At 38.7% G+C, this 27,741-nt stretch overlaps 1 protein-coding gene and 1 long non-coding RNA gene across 3 annotated transcripts in view; one reads left to right on the forward strand and one right to left on the reverse strand.

Annotated features, from left to right (window-relative positions):
• Positions 1-23,935, forward strand: part of SUCLG2 (succinate-CoA ligase GDP-forming subunit beta) — a 319,621-nt gene extending 295,686 nt beyond the window's left edge. The window contains exons 10-11 of the mRNA XM_072598723.1: positions 3,098-3,218; positions 22,831-23,935. Of these exons, the coding sequence (XP_072454824.1) occupies positions 3,098-3,218; positions 22,831-22,946 (237 nt within the window). The 3' untranslated portion in view covers positions 22,947-23,935. The remainder of the gene's footprint in view (positions 1-3,097; positions 3,219-22,830) is intronic.
• On the reverse strand, positions 13,627-27,234 carry LOC140497597 (uncharacterized). 2 transcript variants are annotated; one of them, XR_011964743.1, is made up of 2 exons: positions 26,917-27,234; positions 13,627-14,812 (listed from the first exon to the last, which is right to left on the reverse strand). It is a non-coding gene; the product is annotated as an uncharacterized lncRNA (long non-coding RNA). The 2 variants fall into 2 exon arrangements; XR_011964742.1 differs by lacking the exon at positions 13,627-14,812 and adding an exon at positions 23,704-26,168.
• Positions 27,235-27,741: the final 507 nt, after the last annotated feature.

Consider the following 27,741-nt stretch of genomic DNA (forward strand, 5'->3'; position numbering starts at 1 on the left):
TCTCATATACTATTTCAGCTATGGGTGTACCATCCTTCTAGTGTGACTTGGAATAATCCACCTGACTGAGCAGAGCCAATCACTTGCCCGCTCTTATTGCTTCTGTCTCTACAATGGCTCTCCCATTCTGTACCCTTCCTTCTACTCAACATGGTCAGAACTTCAGTTCAGACCCTCACGACCTGGAATATTTTGATAACTCCCTATTGGTCTCTCTCCCTCAAGTCTCTCCCCACTTCAATCTTCATTTATATAGTCGCCATGTTGATATTCCTAAACCACAAGTTGAACCATGTCACTGCCCTACTCCATAAAATCCCATGGTTCCCTTCTACTTCTACGATCAAATACATATTCCTCTGGCGTAAAACTCCCTCACAACCTATGCTTGTCCTACCTTTCCTGTTTTATTCCCCTTTATACACTCAATGTGCCAAACAAAATAAACTTCTTGTTCCTCACTTGCAACATTCTCTCTCCCGTCTCTGCCTTTGGACTGTGTCTTATACCTGAAATACATTCTCTCTTCCCCTCTCCCTCTTAGAATCCTTCAAAGCTTAACTCAAGAGCCATCTCTGACATGAAGGCTTCTCAGTTCCTCTCCCATCTGCTAGCTCCTCACCCCACCACCAAATTACCTTATACTTTCTATATATTTTGAAGATTTTACCTACATATACATTGTTTCCCTGATGAGATATGAGCTTCTTTAGGAGAAGGATCTTTCCATTCTTATCTTTACAAGCATCATACATCATGCCTAGCACAGAGAAGGCCTTTAAGAATTGTTTATTGGTTGATGAATTATTGCTAAAATCGAGGTCAGTCGAGCAAAAAGCATTTATCAAGCATCTTCTTTGTGAGACGTTGTGGTGGGTATGGGTAATATAAATAAAAAGAATGGAGTGATCCCCAATCTCAAGGAGCTTATATTCTAAATACAATAATACATGTAGCATGTATTTTATGGTGTTATCATGACGGCCAAGTTGGCATAATTTACACAAAGCACTTTACAACTCTTAAAGTACTTCATAAATGCCAGCCAGCTGTGGTATTAGAGAGCTTTTTTTAATGTGCTTGAGTCTGCCCTGAAGGTTGCCAGCATTTAACAACAGACATTAGAGGGAGAAAGAATGAACTTCTGTTAACTAAGGTCACCCTCTGCCATGGAGACATCGTAACAGGAGGCTTCATTTTCTGAGCTCTTCGCATCCTCTACTTGGGTTGGAAAATAATGCTCATTTATATACAACTTATCATCAAAGTTCATTTTTCTTTTGTTATTAGAATTTAACCTGTAAATAGGTTAGCAGCCCTTTTAGAATACGCACTTCTCCCATTGATCTTAAATGTATTTTGTATAGCTCGCTTGCTGTGTTACAATAATAGGACAGTAAGCTTCATATCTGTGGATGCCTTGCATTTAATGTAATATAATTTAATTGTAACTTAGATGTTAGATTTTCAATTCCTAGCCCTTGATGAATAGCCATCTTTTTCTGTGAGTTTTATCAATTAATCTGTGTAATGAATTCTCTTTATTACCTAGTTCTTCATGTTAATTATAAAGGATTTTCTTATACCTATTTATCAAGTCAGAACAAGTACACTTTTTGGTCCACATGCCTTTGAATATGGAATATGTACAAATGGGTGAAGGCTTTCAGGATGAATTTACATTTCTGAAAAATTCCTATCAATTGATATCCATTGTGACATTCTCACAGCGGATGTCAATCTGTACCGTTTTCTTCAGGGGTCATCATATGGCAGAGGTTGTTAGCCTAATATAATGAATATATTTCCACCTTCTAATAAAAGAAATGTAAGCTATCAGAGCAGCATTTAGCACACATTCCCCTTTGTGCCTATGTGGAAGAGTTGACTTCAGAAATTAAATCCCTGAATTTGGAGTCAAAAGACTTGAATTCAAATATCTGCTTTACTGTCTACTTTGCAAAATGAAACTGAGCTGGAAGAAGAGATGACTGGTACACTGAGTGACGGATTTAGGATCCAAGAAGATAGCAAAGGATTATAACATTAGGCCAGTTCAAAGAAGAATAAGTGAAGTAAGGATAAATGTGAAGTCTTACATGGATTTAAAAATATTAACTTCAGAAATAGAGTTTTGGGGAGATATGCTTAGATAAGCAAGGTTCACATTAAAAATGGTTTAGTGGGTTACAGGCTCATTATGGATCAATAGCCTCTCCCCCTTTCATCCCCCCAAAAACCCTTAGTTTTCTTTAAAAGAGATATCATGTTGTGATGTGATGAGTGGGATCATTTCAGAAAAACCTGGAAAGATTTCTATGAACTGAGGCTAGATTTCTACAAATTGGAGATATTAGAGTAAGGATTACTGGATAGAGATGGATTCTATCACATCACCTTTAAGATCCCTTCCTACTCTAAACTATTGTGATGAACAATTCAAAAACAAAAATAAAAGAGATGTCAAAGGAAGTGGATAATTAACTTATAAATAACTGGTAAAGACAGTAAGTGCTATAGGAAGAGAGAAAGATCACTTTAGGCTAGATTAATATGTACTTATGCATTAATATAGGAAAAAGAGTCAATTGCAAAGGTGAATATTTCATAGAGATTGCCCATAATGTTCATTGCTGTGTATGCTGCTTACTAGGCTATTTCTATGATGTACTTATTCCTACAGCAAAACAAATTGGTAACATTCTTATTTGAAATAAAAACCAAGTAGTATCATCACATATGTGAAACAGTATTATTCTGTAACAGGATATATTTGTAATATCATAAAAAAGGATTCTCCTGTGAATTTTATATATATATATATATATATATATATATATATCTGTGTGTATATATATATGCATACACACATGTCTGTATGAATATATATGTGTGTACATACATATATATGTATATATATATATACACACACAATGTATATGTTAATACCAAGATGAAATAATATCAAGGAAATATTTTATTTCGTTCCCATAGTATGTTGTTGTATCATTTTTCTTTGTAATTGGTGTCAATAGTGACACAAGCATCGTTTTCCACTCCTTCCAAGTGGGTAACACTCTATTTTGTTCCCTTCTAGGTTGAAGCCATCTTGGTCAATATTTTTGGTGGAATTGTAAACTGTGCTATCATCGCCAATGGCATCACCAGGGCTTGCCGAGAGCTTGAACTAAAGGTACCCCTAGTGGTGAGACTTGAAGGTGAGTTCACTCTTTAGCTATGTGGACAGAGGCCCACAGATGAGTTCCTTGGCTAATCTAGTCCATATCATGGACAGAGTGATTGGCCAAATTAGAAGGAGAGGGATTAAAGTGTTCCTTCTTTCAAAACTCTACCCAAAAGACTTTCTCTAAACCAGTTTTATTATATGAGTAATATTTAGTATGTTCTTTTAATTATCATTATTATTCCAAATGTATCTTTATGGTTTGCTTGTTTTGACAATTCTGCGTTCGTGTAGTTGCTGAAGCATGTGAAGCGTGTATCCCTAGACCAATACAATCTCATTTAACATCTCCTACTCTACTGCTCTCACCGTGTCAGCTAGCTCCAGGGAGGGGAATAGTGTCTGTCATAATATTGAGAAACTTTCCAACTCAGAATCTATTAGACAATTTGGTTCATCCTCATTCAGCTCATGTGGTCCCATGAAGCCTTCCCTGCCACGTATCTTACCCAAACCCATAAAAATCCCTCCTTCTTTCCATTTCTCAGAGCTCTCTGCTTATTTCAGTCACCCTTATATCACAGCTATTTGTGTCAGGCAACAAGCATTTATTAAGAACTTACTGTATGGGTATGTATACGCATCACAGAATTGGCATATAGGTATAATACTATTATCCCATAAATATATATTGACAGGAAAAACGTGGAAAAATTCTACAAGACCTCACATTCTAATGGGGAAGAAAGTATGCAAATATTAATAGCAAGAATAAAAACATTTATGTAGCTCCAATCATGTACCAGGCACAATGATAGGCACTTTATAAATATAATCTCATTCCATCCTCACAACTGCCCAGGAATTAGGTGTCATTATGATCCTCTTTTTACAGTTGAGGGAAGTGGAGCATATGAGCTTAAGGGGCTGGCCAAGGTCGCACAGGAGCTAATTATCTGCAGCTGGAAATCTTCCTGACTCCAGGCCAAGTGTTGTGTCCCTTGAATCATCTAGCTGTGTTTGTGTGTGTATATACGTGTGTGTTTGCGTGCACACACACACATCTATGTAATGCAGGCCTGCACAACATGTGGCCTGAGGGCCACTTGGGCCCACCAAAGGATTTTGTCAGCCTACCACTGCACACTCTCTCCCATTTGTCGCATGACCTGTGGCAACTAACCATCATCAGTCTGTCTCTACTTAGCTTTACTTGGGAAGTGAACTGCTAAAAACCTATCTGCAGCCCAAAGAAGTTTACCTATTTTAATTTTATCTCCTACCTACTGCCAAGTTGTGCAGGTATGATCTAATAGAAGGTAATCCCAAAGACATTAATAGCTTGGAGTAAAGGGGTAGGACCTTCTGCAGAAGATGGAATTTCAGCAGTCTTGAAGAAAATTGGATTATCTGGGAGGTGGCAGTGAGGAGGGAGAATGTTCCAGGAAGAGGGAACAGCTAGGACAAAGGTACATTTTGGGAGATGGAGTATCTTGTGGAAGGAACAGCAGGTAGATGAATATAGCTGAACCATGGAACCCTGGAGGAAAGAAAGTATAAGAAGCCTGGAAAGGTAGAAAAGGACCATGTTAGGAAATTAGATGATCAATTCCTTGAGAATTCAGCTTAATAGAGCAAGTGTGTGTTTGTCCTTCGTTGCCAAAGAAGACCATGCCATCAGAGAAATAATGACATGACTTGCACTTGACTTTGTTTTGAGGGAGGGCTCTGCAGGTCACCAGCCTCACTTCTCCTCCAGAGCCATCTGGATCCTGGGACCAGATATTCATTAGGATAACTGGAGATGACCCAGGATGAGGCAGTTGGGGTTAAGTGACTTGCCCAAGGTCACACAGCTAGTGAGTGTCAAGTGTCTGAGGTGAGATTTGAACTCAGATCCTCCTGACTCCTGCACTGGTGCTCTATCCACTGCACCACCTAGCTGCCCCTAATGGAGCAAGTGCTGCATTTAGAGTCAGAAAGATTTTGGTTTGATTCTTTTTTACCTTTGAAATTTGCCAGATTTTAGGCAGATCACCTCACCTCTCTGAATCTCAGTTCTCTCATTTGTATAATAGGGCTAATCCTAGCTCGCGCCTTACAGTGTGGGTAAGAGTTTCAGGTGGATGTCTTTACAGTGATTTTACCATGGAAGTGTGGGCTGTGCTGATGACATAAAATTCACATTTATACACTGCTCGGATATTTGCAAAGCATGTTATATATATTAGCTTATTAAGCACCGTATCAAACTTGGACATGTGTGTTGTTATTTTACAGATGAATAAACAGAGGCTAACAGAGGTTACGTGACTTGCCAAGTTCACACAATTAATAAGGACTTAAAATACTATTCTAACTCTGTTTTCCTTCCTCCACCCCCATTATTATGTGAATCTCTAGGCATTCGTAAGGACTATCACAGAGCCTTACATGTAATCCAAACTGCAGTAGACGTACAAGTGGTTTCTTAAATGGTATTAGGTAATACCATGATTAATGGTACTAGGTATTCATACCTAATGTATGAGATACAATGTGCTAAGTACTAGAAGACATCCCTTCCCTTAAAGATCTCATATTCTGTTTAAAGAAATAACACATAGGCTTACAGTTAGATGTGACATAAGACAGATGTATATGTAAAAACACTATCAATATCCTTTCCCACAATGGCTAATGATATGGTTATTCTATCTTTAAGAACCAATGGAATCTTGGGCTTAAAGTTTAATTCTACTCTAATTGTTAAAATTCTATAGTTTTAATATAGAGTTTGTTAAACTCTAACTACAAGATTCCATGGCCTTTCAAAGATACATTAGTTTCTATGAGAAAGGTTGCTAAAGCTGGTTTTCTATAGAACCTAGGAATTTGAATCATGGACAATAGAAGACTGGATATGGAAAACAGAAATGAAATGATCCATCAAACATTTGAAGAGGTGACAGCAGAAAGCGTTCCTTACGTGAATGACCTCCACTTGGTTATGTTTTCCTGAAGCTGATATTTAAGTTAATTCAGAATATACAACATTTATGTAGCACTTTTAGGTTTGTAGAGTGCTTTCTCTGCATTGTCTCATTTGATCTCCACAACAATCCTGTGAAATTAGTGTTACAGCTCCCCCATTTTACAGATGAGGAAACTGAGGGATACTTAGGTTAAGCAACTTGCTCAGGGTGATGCGTTAATGGCTCTTAAGGAATTCACATTCTAATGTAGTGCAGCTAGATTCCTCCCATTCTTACCCTCATCAGCCACCACTCCCCACACAAAAAAGAAAAAAGCACACGTACAAAAAAAAACCTACCTCGCTGCTTCCTACTCCTACCACTCCTCTGCTAGGCTTTTCCCCCTCATTAGAATTGGATCAGATGGGAGAGTGCAAAAAGATTTTGGGTGACTAAAGAGGCCCAAATCCAGCCTTTCTAAATGTCCCTGTGCTGTGAGAACCCACACCAATACAAAAAGGAGGAGGATGGCCTACTAAAATTCAACTTGTACGTTTGCCCAGCAAAAGTTGCGTGATTGTTCCCATAAATCTAACAGATTTCTGGCCTACACAGTAAAGGCTCTTTGCCCACACACAATGTATTAGAAATGTCTTGATGAGAAAAGTTTTAATCAGTCAAATCTGGCTTGATTTAAGGGGATTTTGTGGACAAATCTTTGTTCTCAGCTGTATAATAATGACAAGCTGCTTTACCAGTGGATAAAGCAAGGATTACTCTCCTCTTTGAAAATGGTAACTTAATAATTACATGTATTTACTTGCCTTATCAGAAAAGAACTCACCAGCTGAGATTCAGGATTATTTTTATTTAAAAGGCTCATGGGTGACTTGAACAACCACATATTGGTGGTGGCAAGGGGAGGAGGAGAGTTAACTTTCACAGATGATGCCTCTGCCAGTGATGTGGAACAAATGTTTGGGGGAAAGGTTTTGCTCTTTATTTTTCCTTTTTGAAATTAAGACAAAAGCTGTGGAGAATGCCTAGGGACATAATTTCCACTGAATCCATAATAATAGTAATAAAACCACACCAAAAGGTATGGAGAGAGCATTTTTAGTCAGCTTTGCACATATGTACGGCCCTAGGTTAGATGAGGTTGGGGTTTGAGAAGGTTTATTTATGATTTGAGGCTGAGGCTAGTTAGCATCATAGAGAAGTCTCCAAAAGGAAGATGGTGCATGGGATAAGAAAGAGAGATTTCATTTTCATTAGGAATCCAAATTTCCCCAGGTTATCTTTTCACTACATCTGCAGCAACCTCCTTTTTTGGTTAAGGAGTGACTTTTAATTGATGCCTTTTTTAGCTTCCTGAAAAGAGGTAATTGATTAGAACTCACCTTAATTCTCATTTTCTCCCCTCCTGTCACAAATCAATGGGAGCTATTTTGGTATTATGAGCTTTTTTCACTTCTCTCTGCCTCCCTCCAATAGAGTGTAAGTTCCTGGAAGGCAGGGCCTTTTCACCTTTTGTATCTCCAGTGCCTAACGTATTGTTTGTTTAGTTCGTTCGGCGGTGTCTGACTCTTGATGACCCGATTTGGAGTTTTCTTGGCGAAGATGCTGGAGTGATTTGCCATTTTCTTCTTTAGTTCCTTTTACAGATGAGGAAACTTAAGCAGAAAGGGTTAAGTGACTTGCCCAGAGTCGCACAGCTAATATGTGTGGGAAGCCAGATTTGAACTCAGGAAAATGGGTTTTCCTGACTCCAGACCTGAAACTCCATCCACTTCACCACCTAGCTACCAAACTTATTATTAGTACTTTATAAATGTTGTTGATTGATTCATGGATTTAATTAGGAGTCCCTAGCTTCACATTTGTTATCTTGGACCTTCCTTGGCACTCCTCCCATACCTTGAAAAGCAGGTCATAGGATCATAGATTAGGGCTGGAATGTTTAGAAGGCATCAAGTCCAACCCCATCACTTAACAAATAAGTCAACTGAGACACAGAGGTTAAGTGACTTGCTCAGGGTCCCCCAGCTAGTAAGGGTGTAGAGGACTTGAACCCAGATCTTCCTGATTCCAGAGCTAGTACTCTATCCTATCAAGCAAATGATCTGCTAGCTTCTCCAGACCCCAGGTCTTTCTATACTTATTTGGATATCCAGCTCATTTGTGTCCACTTCTGGTTTATAAACTCTTTGAAGCCAGAAATGATGTATCCCAAATCCTGGCCTTGTTCCTTGCAGATGGGAAGCAGTAAGGAATGATGTGTGACGTGACAGAAAGAACATTGGCCATTGAGTCAAAGGGCTCCAGTTTTCAAATCCTGGCGCTGCCAAGATTGCCATATGAATCCTTTCTGTAACACGTGGCTACTTAGCCCCTAGTGTGAATCAGGCCCTCTGTTAAACGCTGGAGATATAAAGAAAAAAGAGAAACTGTCCCTTAAGAAAGTCTTGTTCTAACAAGGGAGGCTCTATGTATATCTCTGCCTACACCTACACCTACACCTACACACACACACACACACACACACACACACACACACACACACACACACACACACCCCTTCACATATTTAGACAAACATATGTGTATATATATATATAATGCAATCAACCTTTATACCAGGCACAGTTGGCAGCAGAGGGAGACGGGGGCGGGGGTGGGGAGGGGGAGGAGTAATCTTGTGCCCTGGAATTGAAACTAGGCAGAGCAGCCGATGCAAAGTGGAACAAGCTGAGAGTCCAGCTTCTTGACCTCTATAAAAAAAGGCATTGGGAGTAGGGTAGTTCTCTACCCTTGGGGCCTCCAGTCGCCCTGCAGAGGAGGCTGAGGAAGGGAATGCCAGTCAAGGCTTGACTAAGGAGCATGATGAGATCCAAAGTGATGAGAGGGTTGTATTGTTCATGTGTGTGTGTGTATGTGTATGCATGTGTGTATGTGTGTACACATGTGTATGCATGTATAGTGTTTGTGTGTATGTACGTGCATGTGTACGTGTGTGTTGTGTGCGTGTATGCACATGTGTACGTGTGTACACATGTGTGTGCGTGTGTTGTGTGTACACATGTGTATATCTGTGTGTGCATGTGTATGTTGTGTTATGTGTGTATATGTGTACGTGTGTGTCTGTATGTGTATATATCTGTATGTGTGTATATGTGTGTATGTGAGTGTATATGTGTGTATGTATATGTATGTGTGTATGTGTGCATGCACATGTGTATGTGTGTATATGTGTGTAAGGAAGCTAGGTGAGGCAGACAGAACTTCAGGCCCGTAGTCAGGAAGACCTGAATTCCAATCCAGCCTCAGACACTTACTAACTGTAACTTTGGGCAAGGCACTTAATATCTCTTAACCTCAGTCTTCCCATTTGTAAAATGGGGATGATAATCACCTAGGTTGCTCTGAGATTGAAAAGAGAATCATTGTAAGTGCTGAGCATAGTTCCTTGCACATAGTGTTATAAATGTTAGCCATTTATCTGTATGTATGAATGTATGTATGTATGTACATATGTGTATGTATGTAAACACAAACAAAATGAACACAAGGTAGCCTTGTGTAAAAGCATGAGTTCTGGTATCAGACAACTCAGGTTCAAACTGTGTTTTTCATACCTCCCACCTGAGTGAGCTTAGTCAAGGCACTTAAGCTCCATAAGCCTCAGTTTCCTCAACTGTAAAAACAAGGGTATTGGATGAGATAGCCCCATTAGCTTTTTTTTAAGCTCTAGATTGAAGATCCCACAGCCTACTTTTGTCTCAGTTTTCACAACTATATAAAGTGAAGATTGGACAAGATTCCTTCTACAATCCTTTTTAGAATTACCCTCCTAGGATTTACTTTTTCCTCAATTTCCCTGCCTTTAAAATAATGGGCTTAGACAAGAGAGCCTCTAAAATCCCCTCTATATCTAACACTGTGGTTCAGTTTGTTAGTTTAGATGGAGCTGTTTTACATTCTCCTTCTATCATCATACTACCATGTTCTTTGCCCAACAGACGCTCTTTAAATCTTATTGACCAAACGATGCAAATCTGCTCGTTACACTGGAGGAGAATGGGTATCATGTAGCATGGCCATTTTGGCATGGGCTTACCCCTCCAGTCAGCTAAAAGAGAAGCAAACTTCCACTTATCCTAGTTGAGAGGCTAAAATGGATAACTAGACTTGGAGTCAGAAAGACCTGTGTTCAAATTCTGCCCCAGACACTTACTAGTTATATTATCTTGGGCAATCCACTTAACCTCTCTTTGCCTCTGTTTCTTCCTCTGCAAAATGGATATTATAACAGCATCTCCTTCCCAGGCTTGTTGTGAGGATCAAATGAGACAATCTGTGTAAAGCAGTCTTCAGCACGTACAGGGCTACGTAATGTTAGCAGCTATTATTATTGTGTTCTTACTATGATTAACGCCCCCAGAGTCTGAAGCTCTACAGATCCATGTCATGGTGAAATGTTCCAGTCCTAAGCTCCAGTCATGCTCATCAGCCGTGGTCCATCTATGCTCCAGGCAGACCAAAGTGACTGCTGTTTCTTGGGATCTGTCAATCAGTTGGCCACTTGTTTGATAGGCTGAATCAAAAAGGCTCCTTGAAACATTTCAGGCTCCGTTTTCCCACTAAATACATAAGCAAAGATTGAACTGAAAGTTCAGAGTACTCTTCTGAAAGGCAAGCTGGTAGCTCAGCTAGGCAAAGGAAAGCACAGACCAGGAGTGCCTTTGGCCTCGGGCTGCTCCACTCTGTCATGTTTTCTGATCAAATTTTTAAGGATGTGAGATGTTTCCTTGTGTCTTGCATGGAAATTTGCTTTGCTTCTCTCTCTCAATCCCCATCTCTTCAAAGATGAGAATCCCTCCCTTCTATGGTAAGAGCATCTCTTTGCCTGGTCCTGCCCTTGCAGTCTGTCATGGATGTCAGTGGAGATTTTGCTCCCAGGAGAAATTGAATTCTGTGCCACTGTGTGTCTGCTTTCTTCTTTGCAGTGACATCGCATGACTTCTGCCCCCAGTTGGGTTTTTCCTATGGCTTTTTCTTCACTATTATCCCATCTTCACCTTGCTTATTTCTCCCACCTTCACTCTCCACATATGTGAAAGCGTACATTCCCATCATTCTGGGCTTCTTATTCTTTGGAAAATGAGAAGGGCAGAGGAAGGAAAAAACTTTCCCTGAAAGATGGATTTCAGTACTAACTGAAAGCTGTTTCTTTCTTCAATTTCCTTGCCTTCTGTGTTTTAATTGCTAGCATTCCATGCTGCTCTCCATCCTCTCTTTTCCCACATTTCACTTTCTAAAATCAAAGAGAAAAACTTGATTCGATCAATTTCCTTTGTTTGGATTCTCATTATAATATATCAGTAATCAATCAATAAGAAATTATTAAAAATCTACTCTGTGCCAACGCTGTGTTAGTGTACCCCTGAATGGAATACCCAACTTTCTCCTCACACGTTGTGGGAGAGTGTGTCCCATTCACCAAAATTATACCAGAATCTTGATCAGACTGAACATTTTGTATTCAATTCAAGTGGAGTGTACACTTACTACATTTAACGTTGATGCGCTGCAGTTTCCTCTTCTGTAAAATGAGGAGGTTGGAACAGATGTCCTCAAAGGTCCTTTCCAGCTGGAATTCTGTGATCTTCTGTCCCTCTGATAGTTTGGTCAGTCAATTGAGTTTCTTTAGCATTGTACCTTTCTTTTGCATATATGCAAATAACATGAGCGAGAATCACCAAGTCTCAGAGTTAGGAGTGACCTCTAACGTCATTTATTTCAAGCTGATGGGGAATCCTTTCTAAAAGATTCCTAAAAAGTGTTCATCCAGCATCCACTGGAAGGTGTCCTATGACAAGGAGTCTATGACTTCCTGAGTCTTTCTGTTCCACTTTTGGACACTCATACAAATTTGTGGTAGTGGTGGTGGTGATGATGATGATGATGATGGCTATATGAGGCATCATGGGATGGTGGAGAGAGTGAGCTAGTGCTATAGCAATGAAGACTTGGGTTCTAGTACCATCTCCTATGACCTAGCTGTGTGACCTTGGGCAAGTCACTTTCTCTCAGTGGACTAGGAAACTCTCCAAGACTCAAAGCTGAAAATATTTGCAATTCTGCATGGCTAGAGGTATTTCTGGCCTGTGCAGTTCCTTTGCCAGTGAAATCACATTTCATATGTGTGTATGCATAGATAGATAGATAGATAGATAGACAGATAGATAGATAGATAGATAGATAGATAGTAGATGGATGATCAATATGGAGATAAATATGTCACTTTAAGGTTTGAAAAACGGTGTGTATATAAAATCCCACTGAAGCCTCATTGAACCCTGTAAAATAGATGCTGTTATTACTCCATGATGAGGCCACTTTATCTAAGACAGGATGAAGAGATTTGCTCCAAGTCAAGTAGCTAGGAAGTATCTGAAGAAGAGTTTGAGTTCAGGTCTTTCTGACTCAGAAGCACATACTTAGGCCTCAGAGACAACTCAATAGTCATCTAGTCCAATTCAGTCATTTAACAAATGAGGAAACTGAGGCCCAGAGAGGGTAAGGGAAACTACACAAATATAAATCAAGACAGGGTTTGAATCCAGGTCCTCCAAGTACAAAGCCAGGACTCATCTCTCTGCAGAGTTCAAGTCCAACCATCTATCCTTTTTGCCAGGGTACTTTTCTTTATAATCATTTTGTTTCTTCCTGACTCAGGTTCCTCATGCATGTCTTAAAGCTGACAGCCGGGCACCAGAGAGTAAATGATGACTATGTTACTCTGAGGGATGAGATGGGGGTGGGGAGAATTAGAGATATAAATTCCACCTGGTAACAATGATCAGATTCACCGTAATAATTTGATCTTTTGGCTCTCAGGGCCTCAACAAATTCATCTTATTGAAGGGATTCTACAGAAGACTAGCTAGAGTAGGGAAAGTCTGGAAGGTGTCAGCCTAGAAGGTTGTCTTTCACCCAAGTCTGGGCACTGACAGTAAGCATTAAAATATAGGAATTAGAACTCAAAAATTGGACTAAAGAAGGTCCAGTTGCTCTGGCCCAGCCACCACACTTAAAGCTGTGTCTGTGTGCATGTAGAAGGCAGCTAATCTCAGGCCCTGCAAACCACCTGGCTGACTCCTTTCTAAGCTTGTCTATATTTCCAGACCTGAACATACTCCATAGGAAAAAAGTGGAACTTGGACAGATGACATTAACCTTTTAGAGTCGATCTTACTCCCAGGGCATATCTCAGACTTTTTGATGAACCAAAGAATGAGTTGGGGTAATAGAATTATAGATACTTTGAACTGAATGATGCCTTCAAGATTATTTATTCCATGAATGAGTTCCCAACCTTTCTCACTTCCTTGCCCCTTGGTCCTTGGGAAAACTTTCTATAATCCCCGTGCAGTATGGAAACTAGAGGATATCATGCATACACACGTAAGAAATAAAATGTAGTTATTTATTGCCTTGACACATGACTTTAATCCATTAGGATTCTACGTAGTCCAGATTAGAAAGTCTCGATTTAGTCCAACCTCTTCATTTTGCAAATGAGGAAACTAAGGTGCAGTGAGAAAAATGCTTTGTAACAGAAGGTATATGTGGCTGAACTGGGATTCAGACTCAGGTTCTTCTGATTCCAAATCTGACATTCGTGTGTGTGTGTCTGTGTGTTTGTGTGTGTGTGTGTCTGTGTGTCTGTGTGTGTGTGTGACATTCTCACATCCTGTTATCAAACACCCATGAAATATATTAAAAGATAAACATTTTTGAATGAACCAAAAAAGTATAGAAAGATAACCTGAGAAGGCCCTTCAAGTGACTACATTTCAAATATCAGATTTCCCTAGAAATAAAATTATTTTTAATTTTTAAAGCAAGTTATGCATTTAACACATTTATCCCAAAAGAAGATACGATACCCTAGTGGGAAGCTCTTCAAGATGAGCTTTTAAAAAAAAATATTTTTTTCTCAATTCCAGCTTCGGGGCTTCCCCAAAAGAGAGATGTCCCCATTCCCTCTGCACAAGCCTGGCTCCTCATAAAAGAGAACCCCATGATTGTTTCCCCTTTTATCATTCCAGCTGGGATTAATGAGAGTCAAGATCCGATTACATTAAGAAATTAACAGCGGATCTCTGTTTACAGTTCTCTGACACCACCCAGTGGTAGGAGGTTAGTGGTAAATCTTTCTATCAGAAGAAGTTGGGGGTAGGGGAATTCTTTCTTTTTTATTTAATTTTCTCTGGCAATAGAATATGATTTCATTTTGAAATCTGTTTCCCTTTGATTCCAAGTACATTAGCACATATAAAGTGGTTAGAGAGTTGACCAACAGCCTCCTCCTGTATGGGAACCCTCTGTAAGTCATTTGATATGAAGGGACCCCTAAAATCCCCCAGCCCACTCCACTCAAAATGAGCCATTAACTATACAGGTGCATATCAACCATGTCCTCATGTTGCCTCATAAGAGGCAAGATGACATTTAATGAATATTAGAATGTATCGGCAAAATCATTTCAAAATGGGAAGGAGATCAATTTCCTTTGTAATTGTGTACAAAGGCATAAACACTCTCTTTGGAGCCTTGAATTCCATGTTGGAGGTTGAAGCAGCTGTTGATGAGTGGTTTCCGTCCAGATCTACAAGAAAGGGGAGAAAGCCACCTGCTGATTAGAAAAGGAACTCACTTTAAACACCCAGGTCAATTTGCTTTTTCCTTTCCAAGCAAACAAGCATTTGTCCAAGGCATGCTGGGTCTCTCATTCTTGTCCACTGAAATCACTGTAGTAGCTGCTCTTTCTCTTTCCCCCACTTTCATCTTGACCCCTAATGCATTTTTCCCTCCCCCCTACCATGCCCCATTGCCTTTTCAGGTGTTCATTAAACAGTCTGTTTCAGAGACAGGATGACATTGGCATAATAAATAGAGTTCCAGATGGCCACTCGGGGAAGTCACCTGGAGTCTAATAGCTGGATCATAGATTTAGAGTTGGGATGGATCTTAGAGGTCATCAAGTTGAATCCCATCATTTTGTAGTTGAGGAAACTGAGGCATGGGGAGTTTAATTAACTTGTGGAAGGTCACCTAGGTATTCAGGAGCACAACTAGGGTTTGAAACCAGGTCCTCTGACACTAGTGCACCATGCTGCCTCTTAAATATTCCTCTTACTCACTGTAGGACCAGGGACAAGTCACTTAACCTTCATGGGTCTCAGTTTCCTCCTCTGTAAAATGAAGATAATAATGCTTGGAAAAGGACCACAGATTTTAAAATTAAAAGGGATCTTAGAGAGCATCTAAAGCCACTCTTTGCTATAGACTTTATCAGGGTACTTTGCAAATCTTGTTCTATAGAAATGGGCCATTCACCAAGGAGGAGAACAGAGGACCATCTCTGCCATTCTCTGACTCCCTTGTTGCCACTCCAGAGGTAAAGAACCACAAGTCCCCCAGAGGAGCACTTCTGAGCCTGGAAAAGGCAGGCAAACTCCAGGAATGGCCTTGTTTCTAGAAGAATTCAAACCTTCATCTTGTCATGTCGCCTACATGCAGACTTTGCAATATTTCTTCTCACAGTTCTCTAACCAAGTCTCAGAGTCAAAGCTGTAAATCTCACAGAAAGTCACTCAGCTCAGACCATGCCCGCTGCCTACTCACTAATTAACGCTGTAATTAGACTAAAACTGCAAATGGAATTAGAATTCATTTTTGGTGGGGCTCAGAATTATGAAACAATTAGATGCTTTGACATGGTGGTAAAACCATAGTTGGGTGGGTAGGGACATATTAGGGACAGTAGTGTTGGGAAGAAGAGGCCTCTGGGATTGTTTAAAGACCAGAGCTCTGTTTTCTTTTTAAAGACCTTGGACAGCATGACTGCTGCTTTTTGGAAGAGCTGCCACTTAGGGCATCCCCTAAAGACAGGCTCAAATAATCCCAGGAGAATCCAAGGAGCTTCAGATGTAAAGGCTTCCTTTTTCATGGGTCTTTGGATTTCTGTTTTGTTTTGTTTTTCCCTTCCCTTAAAAAATGATGGCTTTGTGGTCAAGGTCCTTCCTTGCGTCCATTGAATTAAAACTCAAAGGAATGTCCTCAGATGCTAATAATGCATTTCTTTGGAATATTTTATCATTTACAAAGACTTTACCTTGCAATTATCCTTATGTCATTGGCTCTGTTTTATACACAAGGAAAGTAATGCTTATTACAAAGGTGAGGAGACTCAGGTAGAAGTAAACAAGATTTACAAGTACTTCTACTCCAAGTAGAACAGTGCATGAAGTGCTTGATTTGGTGTCAGAAATACCTCAGTTCAAATCTTGCCTCAGACACATGTAGCACCAATGCGATATTCACAGAGCCTACTGTGACCATGAATATCCTGGCACAATTCTGAATCATGAAATACAACAGACTTTCCACATGGAAGACAGAACCAAAACATTTATTCAGATACCAGAAAGCCAACTCCATCATAGTAATAAAAATCTATACACAATAACAATGGAGAGGACAACACCATCCCCAAGGCTTCCCCCTACTAGGGTTTCCCATAAACCAACTCCATCAGACAAAATCACAAACAAACTCTTTTACTCATGCTAGTTAGCTGCCTGTTTGCCTGTATCCTTCCTAGCTCCGACAGCTCTCACCAAATTTCCTCCTAGCTCTTCCTATATGACTCAGGCTTCTCTGTGACCCCGGCAGGTCACATGGGCTTATTAATGAATGGGAAAGATCTTCCCATTTAAATTACCATTACAATACTTCCCTCTCTCTGCCTCAGTTTCTTTAGCTGTGAAATGAAGAGGTTACACTCAATGGTCTCTAGGTTCCCTTCTAGGTCTATGAAACCTAAATGAAGTAACCTGTGAAGTAACTAGACTAACTCACCCAGGAGTTAAAGAGCAGTGCCAGACTAGGATACCAACAGAGAATACAAAGACCAAATTGAATACAGATCCACCCCTCAAAAGAGCTAGAATCTCAGACGCCATCTTGGCCAACCCCTTTCTTTTATAACTAAGGAAACTGAAGGCCAGAGAGAGGGAAAAATTTGCCCAAGATAATCATTATATCCAAGATGGGCTCGGAACCAGGTGATCTCACTACAAAATCAATGCTCTTTCCTTTGCACTACACAGTGAAGAGGAGGACATGGCCACATGTTGGATACTGAATAGGGGAATGACAAAATGGAAGCCTCCACATGGGCTTCCACTCTAGGAAAGTGGTGGTTGGTCCGTTTCCAAATACCCTGAGCAGAATGTGTCTATCTCAGAAATTTGGAGCATCAGTTAAAAAATGTTTGCCAGTTTCTGCATGGACTTTTTATGTTGAGTATTTATTGATAGGTACACTGGGTCCCACAAGTTCATGGTGCTGCTCAAGTAGAGTTTAAATAAACAAAATCCCTAACCTAAGGAATTAATATAGTCAGGACTGTGGAGAGGCACAAAGATAGCACAACAATGGTTCAACAATTATGCAATCAATGCTAAACTTAGTAATTAACGGGTGCATAGAGAAGGACTAACATGCGTTATAAGTGTGCATTATAGGGTTATGGAATTAGATACAGAAGGAACCTTAGAGTTCATACAGTCCAACCTGCATGATTGCAGTTTTGGAAAATGAGCCTCCAAAAGTTTATGCTACTTGCTCAATTCATCCAGGGAAAAAAGTAGAAGAGTCAGAATTTGAAATTGGAGCCTCTGACTCCATATCCAATGGGTTTTCCATTGTGAAATTACCTGTAAATGGGAAGAGAAAGTCAGGCAGATTGGTACTTGGGATATTTTCTGTCAGGACATGTTTGAATGTAGTTGAGGAGAGAACTCCAGCTAAAGTCCACCATGAGGGAAGGAGCAAAAAAAATCATGCTTTGTATCTTTTCCAAAGTTAATTGTTTGTTTCTCTTAGACCACATGCATTGTAATAAGTTCCATTCATGTATGAAAATGTATTTGGAAAAGAAGGGTAAATAAGTGCTAGGATTTGCTTACTGTTCTTTCATGGATGTAGCCAGTCATTAATAGAAGCATATCTAAGAAAAGAAAACCTATTACTTGACTAATTCTGAAAGGATCAATTGACCAAAACAACACAATGAATCGAAATATACTGTGCTGTTCTGAGGATGCAGGAATTGCTTTGTCTTCAGCCTGGTGCTTCCAGAAGGTGCTAGCCTTGGTGTAAACACGATTGGAGGTGAGCACCATTCCATAGAAATTCACAAGACTTCCCCCTCCTGCTCTGCCACATTAATGAAATGAGGCCTAGGGGATAGGAGTGACAATTGGTCATCTCTTTTAATTAATCTGATCTCATTTAACCAAGCTTTTGCCATTTGTATGATTTTTGACAGTGTGAAATACTCTTCCCTGAAGCGTCTCTTTTCATTTACAGATTTTTAAAAATGTGTCTGAGGGCTTTATTGCCTAGTTTTGAAGTGTTTGTCTACAAAGGGGCTTCCTCTGCTTAACTAGATAAAATCCAATGATGAGATGAGTTAGACTGGATATTTCACTGGACTCCAAATTTCCATCATATCCCATTTGGACAATATTACTCATTAAACAAGAGTGCGAAAACAATTTACACATTATTCAGTGTGGGGGCACTGATGCATGACTTCAGTCAAAGTAGCCCAGCTTTGGGTAATAGGGACCCACAACATCAGCCCATAGGCCATACAAGCCTAGGGAGAGAACAACATTTTCCAGCTTCTAGAATGGAAAAACCTAGCTGGAGCAGACCTTTATCGATACCTGTCACCAAGAGGGTTCCATATGTGGGGGGGATCAGTCCATATCTACACACACACACACACACACACACACACACACACACACACACACACACACACACACACACACATACACACATACATACATATACACACACACACAGATATTCTGGCTACAGAACACAGTTCCAGGGAGAAATTGTGGACTCGTATTACTTCCTACCTAATTCCAATAAAGGCTGAGATTAAAAGTCAATCAACATCTCTGGGCTTTATTATTCTCAGATGTCAAATGAGAGGGTTCCTTCCATTGTTCATTCTATAATCCTATAATCCAGGAGTTCTAACACTGATATCCAATGGGTCCATGGTTCAGGGAATCTGTGAACTTGAATGAGAAAATTTATCCCTTTTTTCATTAACTTTTTATTTATGTATTTTGCTTCATGCATTTCAAAAAATTATTCTTAGAGGGAGTGAATTAGACCCACTAGTCCCAAAGGGGTCCTTGGCACCAAAAAGGTGAAGAATCCCTGATGAAGTCTGAAGGACAGACATCTTAGGATGGATGTCTATGAGTTTCAGAAGGACAGACATCTTAGGATGGATGTCTATGAGTTTCAGAAGGACAGACATCTTAGGATGGATGTCTATGAGTTTCAGAAGGACAGACATCTTAGGATGGATGTCTATGAGTTTCAGAAGGACAGACATCTTAGGATGGATGTCTATGAGTTTCAGAAGGACAGACATCTTAGGATGGATGTCTATGAGTTTCAGAAGGACAGACATCTTAGGATGGATGTCTATGAGTTTCAGAAGGACAGACATCTTAGGATGGATGTCTATGAGTTTCAGAAGGACAGACATCTTAGGATGGATGTCTATGGGTTTCAGAAGGACAGACATCTTAGGATGGATGTCTATGAGTTTCTGTGCCTTCACACACAGAAGCACACTCATGCATTAGTAGCCAAGAGCAAATGAAAATGTATTTGAATTGCTGTATATCTCATATTTCATAGTAAAAATTCAAGTTCAGTCAATAGTCACTGGTGCAGCACATACTCTGGGGCTTCACTTTTACCCTTACCTACCTAGGTCCCTAAAGCATGGCTGCTATATCTTCACTCTGGGAGTAGCCCTAAGGATTTAGAGATGTCTTTCTAAATGTATAATTAATGAATCCCCACTGATGGAAGATGATAAATCTTAGAGGTGTGGGAAAACTGAGACACTAAGGCACTGTTGGTGAAGTTGTGAACTGATTCAACTATTCTGGAGAATAATTTGGAACTATGCCCAAAGGGCCATAAAACAACACACCATTTGATCCTGAAATACCACTACTAGGTTTGTATCCCAAAGAGATAATAAGGGGGAGGGTAACCTATTTGTACAAAAATATTTATAGCAGTTCTTTTTGTGATGTCCAAGGACTGGAAATTGAAGGGATAGCCATCAATTGAGTAAAGGTTGAACATGTTGTGGGTACATGATTGCAAGAGAATATCATGGTGCTTTAAGAAATAATGAGTAGGATGATATCAAAAAAACCTGGAAATACTTACATGAACTAATGTGGATTGAAGTGAGCAGAACCAGGAGAACATTCTACACAGTAACACAATACTGTATGACAAAAAATGGTGAATGACTTAGCTGTTCTAACCAATACAATGATCCAAGCCAATCCCAAAGGCCTCATGATGGAGAAAGAATTGATGTCATCTGAATACAGACCCAAACATACTATTTTTCTCTTTTTTTCTCTTATTCTTTCTTCCTTCTTTTCTTCCTTCCTTCTTTCTTTTCTTTCTTCTTCCTATCCTTCCTGCCTTCTTTCTTTTCTTCCTTCCTTCCATTTTTGAGTTTTCTTCCACAAAATGATTAATATAGAAATGTTTTACATGATTTCACATACACAATCTGTATAATATTGCTTAACATCTCAGGGAGGAGGGAGAGGAGAGAAAGAGGGATAGAACTTGGAATTCAAAATTTTTGTAAAAAATCAACAGATGTTAAAAAAATTTTTTTATATTTAAGGAAAAATAAAATATAATTTTAAATAGATAAATAAATAAATCCTGAAAAATAAAGAAAAGAAAACCTAGGGTCAAGTACTACTTTTGTATAGCTCTGGGCTACAAGGTCAGCCTCTCAGTGTTCCTGTAGACTTTCTAAGACTAAACTGCAGATATGCATTGTAAGAAGTTCCACAAAGGGAGCTCTGTAGACCAATAAAATCCCAAATCTGGGCAATGAATGAATGATTGAGTTCCACAACAGACATTTTAAATTATATCCAATTTAATAAATATTTAGTGTCTCCTATATTTAAGTTTAAGATTAAAGAGTAAACACATACACACACACACACACACACACACACACACACACACACACACACACCTTAGCATGTAACCATAAGGAGCTTATGATCTACCAGGGATACAACAAATGTCCATTTATATGATAATTTGAGGAAGAATATAGCTCTGTCAATGGGCAAAGTTTGGGGGAAAGGGGCAAAAGGGAAGATTTTGTGGAGGAAATGGACCTGGAAAGAAGGAAAGAAGAGGAACGATTTGAAAGGTGGAGTTAAAAAGAGAGTATATCCTGGTCCTGTCTTGGGAGGGGGTAGAGGAGAGACCCTGTGGAAGACACCAAGGTAGCGGATGGAATGCAAAGTTTTTAAAAAGTTCATGAAGTTAACTGTTTTGTTACACCAAATACATAATAGCATCATAAAGGGCATATTCTGACCCATCTGTGAAGGATGTGAGATAGACCTTATCATCATTTATAATTAAGCATTTTTGACACACATTTGGGATTTCAGCATTTCAAGTTCTCCCGAGGTTTTTTATGAAATAACTGCATTTCTCTTTTTCAATATTTTTCCTGTTTTTGTTGTTGTTGATGATGATGGTGATGATGATGGTGATGATGGTGATGATGGTGATGATGAAGATGTCGTTGTTCCTGTTGTTGTAATACTCTGGGTCAACAGATAATTATTAGCAAATTTTCCTTTATTCCAGGTGACTTGTTCAGTCAATAGCTCAAGCAAACCATCCTAAACTTTATGCCAGAAACGTCCCATTGTTTCCAATATCACCATAATCAGGAATTGCATTTTTAGCACTCAAACTTGGTTCAGAAAAAAATCTTTAGTAAAGTCTAACATTCAAATTAACCACAGAAGGTAAGCATCACAGAGCCGTTCCTCACACCTCCTGACCTGTACCCATTCCAGTTCTCTAACAATATGTGGCCATGGAACCCCCAGTACTTTTAGAAACAACTTTATCCATTGGGAGAGAAAACATTGCTTATGTCTTTAAACCATACAGATAAAGAGTTGGTCATGTGGACATTCTCAGATAGCTCTGCCGGGATACCATCTTTCCAAAAGTGAATATTTTTCTTCAAATCAAGAAATTTTGGTTCAATGGAATACTGACAAAAGAATCGTAAGATGTTGGTGTTGGAGGGAACTTTTGTTGGTCATCAATTCTAAATCCTTCATTTTATAGATAATGAAAATTATACCAGACATATAGCACTATTGGGTGTGTGAAGTACTTCACATCATTATTTTATGTAATCTTCATAACTGCCCTTTGAGGTAGGCACTGTTATTGTGTTCATTTTTCAGATGAGAAATCTGAGACTTAGAGAAGCTATTTAACTGGTCCAAGGGTTTGAGGTAGGATTTAAATCCAGGCCTTCTTGACTCTAGGTACAGCACTCTAGCCATCAAGTCAACTGCTTGTCTTAATAAAACAATAAAGCTGAAAGAGATTAAGTCGATTGCCCAAAACATTGTAGCACTTTAGAGATGGAAAGACATATAGACTGGCAGATATGTTGCTAAGGTCATCTGTCTTCCTCTTCTCTAGGGACCAATGTTCAAGAAGCTCAGAGTATCTTGAATAACAGTGGCCTTCCCATTACTACTGCCAGTGACTTGGAAGATGCTGCCAAGAAGGCTGTGGCCAGCGTTACACCAAAGTGATGACTTTCTCCTGCTCCCTTGAGGAAAAGAAATGGCAGTCACAAAAAGTGACCTACTTCACTGAGTTTGAGAAAATGGTTTGGGGTATTATTGAATGTGCACCTTCTGAAAAGAGAGAGGAGGAAATAATAATTATGAATCTTAAATTAATGCTTTTTGGATAGGAAATTCTGGCAGCTTAAATACTTTCAGTTTTACTTAGAATTTTTCTTTGAAATAATGTTACATTCTCTTTCTTCTTTTTCTCCCAAGAAGTGAACAGTATTTCCCTGACTAGCCGGGGCCATCTGTTTTTGTCCTTCGTATGGAAGAAGATGGGAGATGGAGTGAAGAATTTGAATTTGATCCAAATTCATTTCAGAGAAAATTAGTCCAGTAAAATAAACAAAAGTCACTGACTTTAGGGTCTTTCCTTAACAGATTTCAATATGGTCCTATTTAAAGTAGAAATCTCAGTCATGCTTATTAACAAAAAGGCATAATTGAGATATCCAAATTCATTTCTGTTCCTTTTTAGAGGGTCTTTTTTAACACAAAATTGGCAATTTCCATACATGTTATATACTCAATGACATTTTCATTCTTAATTTTTTCCCATGGGAAAGAACACACTGATATCACACATGTAGTGTGTTATTTGCCTTAACATGAATTGTGCTGTGTACCTCATACTAGTGAGAAAACCTAAAGCCTTAAGGTCACCCAGTTTTCATATGGAAATAATGATCTCTGATTCTGGTGAAAAATCATTTTGTTAATTACTTTCCAAGATTGACTGAGTGATAGATCATGTCAATTTATGTGTGAAATTTACAACCACTATTAACTTCAAAGGAAATAAATGAGACACAAAGAGTATACCTTTTTTCACAGTTCTGTGCATTTATGTGAGGGAGGGATTTGAATGAGGACTTTGTTGAAATTTTGGTAAAAATAAATTTTTAATCTGTTTCCAGATTTAAATAAAAGCCTCTGTTCTGTGAATCTTACAATCTTGTGTGCATGAATTTCATATTTATACATTTCACTGTTTGGTGACTTTATCATCTAGGCACTAACCTTTTCCAGAACACATATGGAAAAGAGAAGATTTGAGAGGATCCTGTATCCACCATGATTATTTAGGTCACTGTAGAGCAGCAGTGTCAAATCCACAACCCACAAGCCACATGTGTTAAATGTAATTGGTAAATATTTAACAATAAAATATAAAAATTATAGATATTACATTTTAAAACTAAGTCACTGTGTGATCCATAGGGATCCTTATATATCCTTATATAGTAGCACCATTTTTATTTGAGTTTAATACCACTGTTCTAGGGAATGACAATCATCAGACCTATCCCGTGCCTCTCCAGAGAAGGAATGAAATCATATGTAATCCAGAGAGCCAAGAAGTGACATTGGACCAGTCATATTAACCTCAGTGTCAGGATACCTCAAGGTTAGAGCGGTTGCTCTTGCATACTCTCCATCATCTTAGGACTTGTAGGTACCTTAAAGGTCATTTAGTCCAACCTTTTCATTTTATAAATAAGGAAGCAGTTCCTGGTAGCATGAATAGTTTACTCAAGATCACACAGATAGAAGATGGCATGGTCAAGATTTGAACCCAAGACTGTGTAAAACCATTCTTTCTACTGATTTCAATTTCGTGGCTTGGTATAGTGAAAAGAGATTTTGACTTAGAATCAGGTAAGAATTCCAATGCTATTTTTCACTTTCATTCTTTTTCTTATCTTTGAGTCTTCTTATATAAAATGGCTAATATAGAAATGTTTACATCATTGAACATATATAACCTAATTATGATTGCTTACTATGTCAGGGAGGGGAGAAGAAAGGGAGGGAAAGAGGGATAGAATTTGGAACTCAAATCTTTTTTAAAAAGTGTTAAAAATGTTTTAATATATAATTGGAGGGGGGCAATAAAATATATTTTTAAAAAGACCTTAGTGAGAAAAAAAGAAAGAAAAGAAAAAAGAAAGAGGAGAGAGCAAATATGAGGACAGCAAGGGGTTCAGTATGACTGAATCATGGAGTTTGTGGAGGAGAGTTGGATGTAAAAAGACTAGAAAGGTAGGAAGGGGGCCAGGTTTGAAGGCATTTCAACACCAAATAGAGAATTTGGTCCTTAGAGACAATAGGGTGAGCACAATATAAATACATATCAGTGTATTTCCTAAGACATTCAAAAGTAACCAAGTAATTAAATCATAATTCCATCTTGCGTATGTTAGAGTAATCACTATTTACTATGGGGAAACATATTTATAAGACTAGTTGCCTTTAAAATATATTTTGAAATATATCTGTAACTCATAAGCGCTTCTTCCTCTCCCCATTTTTCAATTCATCTTCTCTCCTAAAAGTGAAACCTCCCTGTGCTTTTGGTCCAAAGATCCTACCCTGAAGGATTTAACCCTTTCATCTCTGTAATATCTTCTTGCATCCCACCTCACCCCAACCCCCAATGCTCATGGTGAGTACCTTGCATGACTCCTAAATCTAGGCCAGCTCTAGCCATAGTTCCCTTTTGACCCTGACCTTCTCAATAGTCACCTTGCTACCACAGGCGTACTATCCCTGACCTTTTCTTTCTTCTCTTTTCCAGTTTAAATAATTCCTAACATTGTTACTTGGAAGGTTGTTGTCAATCTATGAGGTCCAAAATTATACAATCTGCAAGAAAAACCACTGAGGCAGAGTGCCAAGCCAATAGTACATTATTAAAGTGTGTGTGGTCCCCTCTGATGAAGTGGACCTCAGATCTTCCTCATAATCTGAGATGCCACTGGTCCCTAGGATGTTGTTTTTTTATAGGGTTTGATGCTGGGTTCAATACCTGTATACCGTGGAGAGGCAACACAAAAAACAATTCCATTGCTTAATAGATCTTGTATGGAGTGCCAAAAATGATGTATCAGTTTAAAAAATGGCATATCAGCCAGGGGTCACAAGTTGGATGAAGCGTAGGACATCTTCATTTTGCATTTGTTATATGAATGTCTGTATATGTACATATACACATGAAATAGGCACATATACATGTTGTCTTCCTTCCAGGGTCTAAGTGTCCATAAGATGGGAAAGGCAAGAGTCACCTCCAGTGATTAAGTTGTCTTAAAATGGTCACTAGCTCATACTGGACAGCAGGCAGTAGTCCATAGGTAGGAAAATCTCAAGAATCAAGGCATCCCACCAACGCTAGACTAGGACCTGGAATTTGTGAAAAATAGGTTGGAGATAATCTTTGTCAGCATTCTTGTGGCTGTAGAAGTGAGCTTCGTAATTTGTAAGCAAGTAGTGAACGTTGGATTAAAGTTTGAAGCCTACTATAAGATTCTACCTTATCTAATTATCCCTATATGATTTATATCAAATATCAAACTGATAAATATTGATTGGAATAGACTAGGTGTCCAAATGAATCATTTCTCACAAATCTGTATCCATCCACCATCCCAGTGGCTTTCCAAATTAAACTGTCCTTCACTCCCCTATAGGTGTTTTCTCTCTTTTTTATAATCAATCAATCAACAAGAATTCATTAAACATTTAGTATGTTCTAAATATGTAAACTCCTTGAGGGCAGGAGTTATCTTCACTTTTGTATGTATATCCTTAGCACTTAGCACAGTAGTTGGTACCTAGTGTTTGATGAATGCTTATACACTACATTCATTCATTCTAGACATAAATGATGGTATATAGTATTTATATGTGTAAATGGTTTATGAATATCTGTCTTTTCAAAATACAAAAGTCAAGTTAAGAAACATTTATTATGTTTATTTATTATTATTATTATTTAATTTGTTTATTATTATTTATTATGTACACTTACTATGCACCAAGCATTGTGCTAAGTGTTGGAGACACAAAGAAAACTGAAAACAGTCCCCTGTTATCAAGGAGTTCATAATCTGGTGGGGGCAATAACATGCAATAACTAATACGTACGTACCAGATATACAGGAGAACTTGGAAGCAGCATCAGAGGGAGAGCACACGCAATGAGGGGTACTGGGAAGGGCTTCTTGCAAAAGGTGGGATTTCAGCTGATATTTCACCGAAGCCAGGAGGTGGAGATGAGAAGAGCAAGTTTTCCAGTCACACTAGATAGCCAGTGAAAATGGAATGTCTTATGTTAGAAACATCAAGGAGGCTAGTGTAACTGTGTCAGAGACCATGTGTGTGAAAAGAGGAGAAAGAAAATGTAAGAATACTGGAGAGATTGGAAGGGAGTCACGTTATGAAGGATTTTGAAAGCTGATAGATGGATAGATAGATATAGAAAAACATATTGATCTATCCTCTCTCCTTTCTTTCCCTCCCTCCCTCTCCCCATATATGTGTATATAGATAGATAAATATAGATACATATGTACATACATACATAGAGGGGAGTGATAGGACACTCAACAATTAACACAATATCTTTCATGTGTGTACATACATATACTACATTTATATAGGGTCCCAAAAGTCACAGCACAACTTTAAGCTTAAAGCTTAGAACTTCATAAAGACTTTTGGGACAATCTTTATACATTATATATGCAAATATATAGTCATTCAGATCCAGTATGTCTGTCTATCTAATCCAATAATAACAGCTAGCATTTGTATGGTGCTTACTACATGTCAGGCATTGTGCTAAGTACTTCATAATTACCATCTCATTTGATCTTCATGATAACTTTGGGAGGTATGTGCTATTAAAATCTATTTATTGATCTATCTATCTATCTATCTAAAAAATATGCAATGCATCTTAGTGAATAAAGAG

The sequence above is a fragment of the Notamacropus eugenii genome, chromosome 3 (assembly GCF_028372415.1).
Source record: "Notamacropus eugenii isolate mMacEug1 chromosome 3, mMacEug1.pri_v2, whole genome shotgun sequence".
NCBI lineage: Eukaryota > Metazoa > Chordata > Mammalia > Diprotodontia > Macropodidae > Notamacropus > Notamacropus eugenii.